At 36.6% G+C, this 11,245-nt stretch overlaps 1 protein-coding gene across 4 annotated transcripts in view; it reads right to left on the bottom strand.

Moving 5' to 3' along the window:
- DPH6 (diphthamine biosynthesis 6) overlaps positions 1-11,245 on the bottom strand; it is a 184,450-nt gene that overhangs the window by 97,004 nt on the left and 76,201 nt on the right. For all 4 annotated transcript variants that reach the window (XM_054275838.1, XM_054275837.1, XM_054275839.1 and 1 more), the window contains 2 exons: positions 7,222-7,351; positions 2,704-2,878 (listed from right to left, as the gene is read on the bottom strand). In XM_054275838.1, the coding sequence (XP_054131813.1) occupies positions 2,704-2,878; positions 7,222-7,351 (305 nt within the window). The remainder of the gene's footprint in view (positions 1-2,703; positions 2,879-7,221; positions 7,352-11,245) is intronic.

Here is an 11,245-nt window from a genome sequence, read left to right as displayed (position 1 = left end):
GAAGAACTTTGCTATAAGTCATTTGAAAATCATAATTTCATTCTGCCACTGTTGGGTGTCTATCAAGCTGAGGTCAGGACATTCTCGTAGTAAATTCCAAATCTTTACTTTTTGTCCTTATAGCACTGTTGGCAAGATCCTGAAAGATCCCTACTGAATCGAAATGATGCTCCGCTGAGTGATTTTTGAGCCTGAAGTGTGAATTCCATAGTTTGCATGAACTACCTACATCTTTCTGCTGCCAGCTCTGCTCTTACACGCCAGGGCACATCAATCCCAACTTGCAATATCCTGAATATTAGTCTATAGTCTATTCTGAACTCAGCAAAAACACCGAGCAAAAATACATGCTGATTCCCCAGGGTCCACAAAACTTCACAGTGGACTGAAAAGACAAAAATTTAATTGCCCAATTGCTGTTGAAGAAAAGATCAACAAACTCTACATATCTACTCATCTACAACATAAGGGTAATAAATATTTATTGTTTTAAGATCATTTGGCTTCTGTTCCTCAATCATAAAAGACTAATAAACATTTCATCATCATAAAATTTGCATAATTTCAAATAATTTTTTTTACTACAATGATTAAAACCTCAGTTTTGTTCCTTCCTTATTTATTCTGGAAAAGATATTCCATTTCTAAAATATATTGAATTGCTTACTTCTGCTGTTGAATTTAGGAGCTTAATACCTGTCCATACATAGCCTTAGGAAGTTCTAAAAACTCATTTAAAGAAGATTTTAATTTTGGAACATTCATGTTTAAAAAGATACAAAATCTATATCTTCCATTATTAAAATTTCAAATTCAAATACTTTGTTTATGCATTATACATTTCTTCACAATGTTTTCTTATGAAAGGTTTTGTAAGATATATCCTTTATATGCTATTTTGGAAAACAAAAATATTTAAATATTAAAAACATTTACTAAAATGGTTACTTGTTCTGGTATATTTGATATGTACTGCAGAATGGAAATGTTACCAAAAGTCAGAAATTCTTTGCAAGACAAAACCAGAGTGTTAAATACTGATATTCAGATGAAATGCACAGTTGGTAATAGGAAGGCAAAATCTGGCAAAGGAAAAATAAAAATATGGCTGCCATGTATACTACCAATTCCCCCGTAGGTGTTTGTAGGTTAGAGACAGAACACAGCTGCAAAGGACAAGTGAGTGATCCTGTAGCAGAGGTACACCTATTCATTACTGTTACTTTACTCCTGTGGCAATTTTTAAAAGTAAAACTACTTATTTTACACTATAAGGGAAAATAATGTTGCTTAATTAAAGTGCTCTCTGAGGGTAGAAAAAAAAAAGGCAAAACAAAAACACCAGTGAGAAATTCTCCTTAATGTTTGAATTGCTGACCAGTGTTACTGGTTACATTATATTTGAAGAGATATGAATTTTTCCTTGGGTATGCTGACTGTCCCATAGCACCAGAAAATCTGGCACCTGTTTATGGACAATTGCAACATGAGATTTTTAACTGGGTTACTGAAGCAATTTTCAATTGACACACTTTTCTGATTTCAGCTGATGGCAGTTCCAGGATATGGAGATCAGTTGCAATGTAAGAGACATTTCTCCAAAAAATAAAGATACAAAGCTCATTAATTTTAATCTTTGAAGGATTATGCAGAATATGATACTATTATGATCATTAAAGTGTATGTTTGAATGGAACAAAGTTTAATCAACTGACTTCCTGCTTTCTCAAGAAAAATGGATACAAAGAGATGATAAAACCCCACTCTCCTCTGGGTGGGAAGATTCATACAGTAAAAATCTAACAACATTTCTTCCTGAAAATAAAACAAATTCCACATAAGCTTCTGAAGGAAAATATTGTTCCTGAATTTTTCTGTAAAATAGTACAAAGACAAAATAAAGTATAATTGCATAGCCATTATGCTAGGTTTGTAGACTCAAAAATATTTTAGGCATTTTAAACAGATGTCAGAAAGTCTTGCTTAAATAATTCTGCACAACACAGGACAATGTATTACATGAGAAGAGTATCGGTAAGATAGGCATGTATTTTTTGCAACAGAAAAGGCTGAGACAGTTCAGAAATTATCAGAGTGGGAGTATCCAGATAGAAAATTCTCTAGGAGAATTTTTTTAACGCAAATTTTTGGTCCACTTTTCCATGATACTTTACTGCCTCATTTTCATTATTCCAAATAGTGTGTAATAGTCTGTTCAGTTTGTTATTAGTTTGAAAAGCAGAACAGTTCTTCAACCTTTATGTTCTTTTAAATGGTTAAGCAGCACCACAAGCCTCAAAAAGGATTTAATTAAATAAGCATTTCAGGATTCACTCTACCTATAAAAAAGTTTGAGCTTTAACAAGGAAACTGAAATATCCTCAGCTGTTCCTAAATTCTGTTTATATTCTAGGCAGACTATAAAAGTATGACAGGTTTTTTGTCTAATTATAATATACAACAGAAGTATGCTGTTCTTGAGACTCTCTGAAAAGAATAATTTAACCAGCTTTATTATCACAAAATGAAGAACTGATGAGAGGTAAGTTGTCTACAAGTTTTAAAAACATAAATTTAAAACACTTTTTTTTTACACATTTTGTTTTGCACTTAGAGAGAATGAAGAGAGATAAAGTGACTTTATAACTGTATTCATTTCAGTAAAGGGGCATATATTTCACATGGAGTAACAAAAATTCCTACCTTGATGGACTGACTGTAAGGTCCTATGCTGGCAGGTGCCCAGTGGGAAATGCTCTGTACATGCATGACCAGCTTTTCACCATGCACTACATCATCTGTTGCCATGTCATACTTATGTGCAAGGCAGTCAATGCAAAACAGCACTCCATCAGGTAACAGTGTTTCCACACAGACTCTGAAAACACAAGATAATTATTTTTTTCCAAACAGAACTTTGCTTGAACCAACTTCCAACATTTATTTTCCACTTTTGTTTTATGTCTGGACATTATCTCAGGAAATTTTGCCTGGATCATACAGCAAAAGTTAGAGTATTGGAATAACCTGCTAGCATTAACACTGCTATCCCCTCAAGGACACTGCTGGCTCACAGACAGCTTCTTGTCCACCAGAACTCCCAGGTCCTTCTTTGCAGAACTGCTTCTCAGCACTTCAGTCTCCAGCCTGCAGTGCATGTGAGTGCATTCCTTCCCAGGTGCACGACCCTGCATTTGACTTTGTTGAATTTTACAAAGTTGTTCTCTGCTCGTCTCTCCAAGCTGTCAAGGTCTTTCTGCAGGGCTGCACAGCTCTCTAGGGTATTGACCACTCCTCCCAGCTTGGTGTCACCAGTGACCTTGCTGAAGAGGGATCTGCACCTTTATCCAAGGCACTGATGAATAAATCAGACAATACTGTTTGATATTGAATATTGAACCTTGGGGCACACTATTAATGACAGGTCTTCAACTAAACCGTGTGCCACTGATTATGAGCCTCTGGGATCCCCAGTCAGGCAGTTCTCAATCCACCTCTCTGTCCACTCATCCAGGCCCCACTTCCTGAGTTTGCCTATGAGGCTTCCAAGAGACAACGTCAAAGTTTTCCAAAAAGGAGCAGCAGCGTATAGTTCCTTTATAACCTTCTCACAAGTTATTTGTAATACTAGCATATTTTTCTGCTATACTTTAAGTTGCATGACAGATACATACATATGACAGGACTCAAAATCTACTTAAGCATTCATTTATAAAGTTCACTTGTGTTTCCTCCAAGGAAGACTGAGTGCCTTGATGAACAGACAGACGTGTGTTGCATGTGGCCAGTTAAAAAGCGAGGGGGTTGAGGTCTGTGTGGGGAAATCAACATTTCAAAGCCTGAAAAATAATTATATTTGTAGTCCATGCATAGAAAAGTCATTTAGCTCCCAGCAGGAATCCAACAAAAAATTACTTGTTCTCTTTACATATCATGTAACAGCCTTATAAAATTCTTCCCATCTTGCTTATTTCTTCCAAGAAAACTATTTTTCTCCTCACCTACCACATGTAAATATAGCAGTTTTTCCTCATTACCATCATCATAAGCATGGATGAATGGATTTTCTGCTTGGGCTGGTAAATTTTCAAGACAATTTTGCAAATTTATTGCAGATCCACACCCGAGTCAGTGCTTCCAGCATACTGCTTGTGAGAACTTCCACAACCAGGCCTCTGTACATAATGCAATGATGCAACCATGCAAACTGCTGTATAATTTTTCTTCAGGACAAAATGCAACATAGATAAATATGCAACATAAACGCAGTGCTGTGGAAAGGGACCTGAGGACCCTGGTCGATGGCAAGTTGAACATGAGTCAGCAGTGCCCTGGCAGCCAGGAGGGCCAAGCATGTCCTGGGTTGCAGCAGGCACAGCATTGCAGCCAGGCAAGGGAGGGGACTGTCCCCTCTGCTCTGAGCTGGGGCGGCCTCACCTCCAGTGCTGGGGGCAGTTTTGGGTGCCATAGTAAGATATATAGGATTAGAGAGCATCCAAAGGAAGGCAGCAAAGATGGTGAAGAGCCTTGATGGGCAGCCATATGAGGAATAGCTGAGGTCACTTGGTCTGCTCAGCCTGGAGAGATTCAGGGGAGAGCTCACTGCAGTTACACTCCTCATGAGGGGAAGAGGAGGGGCAGGCACTGATCTCTGCTCTGCGGTGACAGTGACAGGACTGAGGGAATGGTGTGAAGCTGTGTCAGGAAGGTTTAGGCTGTATCCAGCCTTAGGGAAAGGTTCTTCATCCAGAGGGTGGTTGGGCACTGGAGCAGGCTACCCAAGGAAGTGGTCATAGCACCAACCAGACAGAGCTCAAGAAGCTTTTGGAAAATGCTCTCAGGCACAGCGTATGATTCTTAACGTGTCATCTGCAGGATCATGAGCTAGACTTTGACAATCTTTGTGGGTCTCTTTCTACTCAGGATATTCTATGATGCTCTGAAAACTGTTTGTTCCATAAAAATAAAAGTAAAAAGCCATTTTCCTGCAACTTTCTAATCTTTCTACCTTTTTATTTTATTGATGGAAGGCTATGTAGCTGGCTATGCAAATGTGGAGGCCTAAAACATGCAGGCATAAGAAATGAAAGTTAAATTGTGAGAACTTGAGTACTATAAAGAGAACCTACAACACGTAGGAGTGGAGACTAATTTTGTGTAGTTTGCAGCTGGGATTAGATCTCTCCTCTGAAGGCACACACAGCCGAGCCTCCTATTTCTCTCTGATTTAATAATCCTGGCCTACAGTCAGCATCTTGAAGAAGCTCCTCTCGGCTTGTTTTGGGTCTGACACACAGGCAGTGTAGTGGAATGTGATGATTATCTTAACAATGTCTTTGAACTATTTGTCTTGCTATACTTACAATTCACAAGCCTCTATTATACTTCATATTCTGCAATAAGAGTATAAAATATAGGATTTTTCATTAGAAAATTGCTGAACAGTTGGTTTTAAAAATATGAAGAAGACAAGAGGTATGACCAAACGGTTGACCCTGCTTTTAGTGCAGGATTAGACTAGATGACCTCCAGAGGTCCCTTGCAACCTGTATTAACCTATGATTCAAGTGAAATTTCTCAAGCTACATCAGTTCTGCATTCTCAGCATATTATCTCAGAAGCATAAGAAATTACTGTAAAAATTACAAATCACTGTAAAAAGAAATAAGCCATTTTGATGAAGGGAATAAAAAATACAAACAGAAAATTAGCTTTAACATACATCTTTAAAAAAAAAATAAATTCATGGGTTAGATGTTTTTTTATCCAATTTCCAATGGAAAACAAACCCACCACACCCAAATAACACAGAAATCACATAGTACACACCTAGACCACCAAGCAGTTTCATTATTTCAGACATAGACTTGGATGCAACATAGAAGATTTTGCACAATATATATTGAAAAAACTATGCTTTGTGTATCTATGAATTAAAATGTTAGCATCAGTGTAATTTCTTTTCATACTTGAATTCTTACTGAACATGGAAGTGCAGCTAAGCTATCCATCTAAGGGATTATCTGAGGGAAACACAAGATATTAAGAACAACCAGACTGGATTGAGCAAAAAGATCCATCTAATCCAGTATTTGTCTGCAACCAGAGCCAAGTGCGTATAGGCAGGGGAAGAAAAGAAACAGACTAAATATAGTTTTGAAATAACTGTCAGTATCTCATGATGCAAATCTCATGCAACTGCTCAGATAATTTTGTCAAATGCTTTAGTATTTAACAAAATAAATAAAACAAAGTGAGTAACATTTGTCACAAAGACCTAGAAGGCTCCAGACCTCATCACTTTTAGGAAGACTTAATATTGGTAGTATGGTTCCAGTAATGCTTTAGACACTTTCTCCTGTAACGCACTCATAGAGAAACTGTTGATGTATGGGCTGGATGAGCAGAGTGAGCTAGAGTGTAAACTGGCTGAACAGCCAGGCCCAGTGGGTGGGATCAGTGGCACAAAGTCTCACAGGTGAACAACCAGGAGTCTATACTGGGCCCGCTTCTGTTCAATATCTTCATTCATAATTGGCATGATGAGGCAGTGTATCCTTGGCAAGTTTCCATCCACATGGATGTTGACAGGATGAAGAAACAGGCACACAGGAACTTGATGAAGTTTGGCAAAGAGAAGCTGCAAGTCCTACACCTGAGGGTGGAACAAACCCAAGGTCCAGGATATTCTGTGGGCCCACTGGCACAAAAGCAGCATTACAGAGAAGGACTGGACATTCCTGATGGACACCAACTTGAACATGAGCCAAACAACATAGCCTTGTGACAAAGAAGTTTGATGATAACCTGGGTAGCAGCAAACCTTTGATGATATCCTGGGTTTTACTTAAACTTCAGAGAAGCACTGCCAACAGGTCAAGGGATGCAAACAGAAAAGAAAAGCAAATAAAATCCCACCAATACAAACATTTGTCAGTTCAATCAAGTCAAAAAGAACTAAGACTTGCAAACCATGCATTATCCTTCTCTAAGTCCAGATGGGAGGGGGGCATTTGTAAACCTTATGGTATATATTAAAGCAAGAATTTCTAACCCTAGTGGTTTTGACATGAGCAGCTGTGATGTTAATACTCCAAAAGGCAGCAAAAGCCTTCTTCTGTGAGACGCAAACATTTGGCAAAATGCTTCACAAATATGGCAACAATAATTCAGTCTATTACAGTGCATCATAAATATACTACAGCAGTACTCTAATCCTACCTTGCTGGTGGACACAAATCAAATTCTGTCACATAAACTGAGTTTATAACACTGAAATCTTTCATGCTCTTCACATATAGATGAACCAAAATAATGTCCTTCAGTTTCAATCCCTCTGAAGCCAAATTAGCTGCAGAATAAAAAAATAGCTGTTAAAGACAGAATATTGTAAATGTACTTAGAAAGACAGCATAGGCATGCTGGTTTTGTTCAGCAAAACCAACTGGTGATAACCTAACTGTTGTCTAAACATGACTGAAGATTTTGCAATATACTACCTTTCCCCATTTAATACTTCTTTCTTTCATTACATTCTTTCCCATGTTAGTTTTCCAAATATACAGAAATAGATTACAAAATAAATTTTATCCACTCTGAGCAGTGGTGAATTCTTGTCCCATGTAAACACATCATGCACTCATGCATGTAGATATGTTACAGCCTGAATTACTTGTATCCATAAATCTGATTTTCTTGGGGGGGCTTGGGGTAGAGTGTTCATTTTGTGACAGCCAGTAATCTAAAAAGGACTTTGAATCACAAAAATACAGAACTGGAAGGGACAATAGCCATCTTCAAGCAAAAGATCAAATATTTATATGCCATTCCAGAGGGACGGCAGGTCTAAGCTGCTGTTTTCAAAAACTCTCACTGCAATAATAATCTCTGCATAAACAAAGAATTATAAATGGCAAGACAGACAATAGGAAACAGAAGTGGCCACAGGAGAAATGAAGGAAAGATGAGAGCAGAGGAAAGCTCAAGCAGGCAGCTAAAGAAGAGATACTGAGAAATCAAGATCATCTGAATGTGTATGCATAGAATACTCCAGACATAGTGCTCAGAGAGAATGTATTACTCTCATATAGTCAACCACATAACCAGATATGTCATCAGCTCTGCAGTGTCCCTTTTGTAGCTCATGAGTAATAGAAACTAAATGAAGACAAAATCTTCTCTGAATATAGAACATATATAATATGAAAGTACTCATATATAATAATAGAGTACTCTGTGACCTAATTTAAATAAGCCATGTAAAGTTGTTCTCAGTGTAATTTTGGGCATCTTTCCCTTAAATTTTATAGTGTGCAAATACTGTGCAAAACAAAACTTATGTATTTGTTTTTAAGTTGAGAAGTACAAAGACAATCTCTGAAGGTTTTCACCTTAGTGAGAAACAGTTTTTGTGTTAAACTTTTCAGTGCTTTTGAAGACAATTCAGGATTTTGCACACTTTCATTAAGATTAGTTAGGTCATACCAGTACTGAATTTTGTTCTAAATGTCTCCGTTTTACTTAGTCATACTGCCAATAATGAAGGCAATATGAAAAGGGGAGTTCTCACTTACAGAAAAGAAAGTGCGCACAAGTGATTTAAGAGGCTATATAGCAACTAGAATCCAAGAACTCCTATGAAATCACAATACATGTCCAGAAATATCACCTGATAAATTAGCATACTATGGCAATTCTGTATGGAAATAGAAATGTACTTGAATGCTAACTGATAGCAATCACTAGGTCAATATTAGCTGTTACATCATCAGTTAAGGAGGAAACACCGACAATTTTTGAATTTCCAGCCAGCACTTTAGTCAAGAAGAAAGGTCTGCAGGTAAAAGTTCTGCAGCATTACATGAAATACTGGAGGGGGGAAAAGCCCTCAATCAAGGGATACATACCTCTGCACACACAAATATCCCCACTCTGAATTTAAAATATGTAAGCCAACAAACTAACCCTAATTTTGTGGACACAGAGCAAGCTGAAGGGAGTGATTTGGGTAAATTCATAATTCCAACCTTTACTTTAAAAATATATCCTAAGTAAAAGTACTATCCCTTTTCCTCCTGCATTAATTAGAAGAATGGTGGGAAATAACTTTTCCCCAGCTTATAATCAAAATAAAATTGCTTCCCAAAACACTTTCTCTAGTAGAAAGGCATACATGATGAACTCTTGGGCTCTTCTCAACAACTTCTGTTTTTCAGGGACAAGACCTGAGGTTTCCCTGCATTCCCATTGCATCTGTCCTGGATATACAGGGAAACCTTACAGACTTTCTGTTGAATTTCAAGCCATTCATGGTTTCTAATAATTTATAGAATATGATCAGGTGAGACTCACCCTTACTTAAGCAGAACTGCCCCAAAAGTTTACATTGACTGAAGTACAGCTTTTTGATTGCATTTTGTTGGTTGGTTGGCATTGTCTGAAGTATAGCTTTTGGATTGCTTTTGGTTGGTTGGTTTTCTGTTTTGTTGGGGTCTTTTTGTTTGTTTTTTATTAAGGGGTTATCCACAATCCTTAGCTGACAGCCACAAAACACAGTATCCAAACTGTCTACAGGAAGTAACATTTATGAACTTCAACGTGTTTTAATGTAATAAAAATCCACAGTTTCCTTCAGCTTATGAAACTTTGCCATGGTACAACTACATCAGAGCTGCTTTATATTATATAAAGCAAAGCAATCTTTGTCATCTTCTAATCATATAAAAAAAAAGTTTAACATGAGAGTTTAAGAAAACAAATCATATTAAAAAAAAAGTTTAACATGAGAGTTTAAGAAAACAAATGTATAAACAGCAATACCCTGCATTCCCTCCCATTCTTGGCTTCATAGAATTCCATCCATTCTACAGAACGTTTCATAGTGTCTAGTAAGAAATTTCCATTTCCAAATCTTATTGTCAGCACATATTCACTTGAGAGGTGGTTAAATCAGTTAGCCCAGCAAAGAGTTTAAAAGTACTCTTCTTATTCCAGTCTCACTACAGTGAAGCTGAACTGCTGTACAGATTCAAAATGTATGTTCAGAAAAAGACTTGTGCACATTTGCAGATTAAGTTCTCAGAAAAAAATTGTTTTGTTTGTCATGACAGAATCATAATTCATTCAGTTTCCACATTCACTTCTAAAAGGATAATAACTAAAAGAAATTTAAAAACTGAAATCTTCTGCAAAATATATGCATCCAAACTACTTTTTTTCCTTATCATCACACAGGTAATGCAAGAAATCTGCTGAAAGCAACAGGCTACTGCACTAGTCAGACACAACATTTTTTGGCAGATGCTAAGGCAAAATTACATAATATTTATACAAGCTAACTTCCATTCAAATATAATGAGGAAAAAAAAGACTGCAAAACCCTCTTGCTTCACTTTATAGATGATATGCAGATTTACAATAAAATCTATTGTCTTTTTCCATAAAAGTCTGATCATCTCCACCTTGCTGATTTCCAAAAAATCAAATACTAGCTTAATGACCTTCTACCAAGTATACCTTTGCTTCTTAAAAAAAGTTCCAAGGCCTCTTCACCATCCTATATTCAATCCTAAATACTCAACTGGACATGCAAAAATATAAGATATATTAGAACAATATCTCATGCAAATTCTATGAGTTTGCCCATTTAGATACTAAAAATTATTTCCATAAGCCTGTACAAACATACTTTACTTAAACTTTAGAATGAAAAAAATGCAAAACAAAACCCTGAACATTTTATGTCAGAAAAAACCATCATCACTATATGTCAGAATCTTCTAAGGAACCTGGATTTCATGATTCCCAAGACAGCAATTTTGCCGTTACATTAGGAATATAAATGAGATCTACTGCTACTGACCTAATCCTAGATGCCAAAATGTATATCAGCTTTCTAGAAAACTTAATTTAAAATTATGGAAGCTACAAACGTGTTTTAGCAAGTAGACAGCATCTACAGCACACATACATATACACACTATATATTTCAAGAATGCTATGAAATGAGCAAGTTCTGTGTAAATAGAGTTTTTACAGTGATATGAACACTACTTTGGCTTTCCAGGGCCTTCAAAGTCAGTCAAATTATAATGTGTTAAAGCTGGCAGTCTTGATATCAAAGGTTCCAATCAACTGCAAAATGAGATGGTATGCCAAAAACTACAACCTATAAAGTTATAAAACCACATGAAAATACATATTCTTTCTTAAGATAATATTAAAAACACAATCAGTGACAGCAGAT

This window comes from Melozone crissalis, unplaced genomic scaffold (assembly GCF_028551555.1).
Source record: "Melozone crissalis strain CALT ecotype California unplaced genomic scaffold, PUWL_Pcris_2 ptg000018l_1, whole genome shotgun sequence".
NCBI classification, from domain to species: domain Eukaryota; kingdom Metazoa; phylum Chordata; class Aves; order Passeriformes; family Passerellidae; genus Melozone; species Melozone crissalis.
The sequence above is the reverse complement of the archived record's forward strand: the minus strand, read 5'-3'. Positions and strand labels throughout refer to the sequence as shown.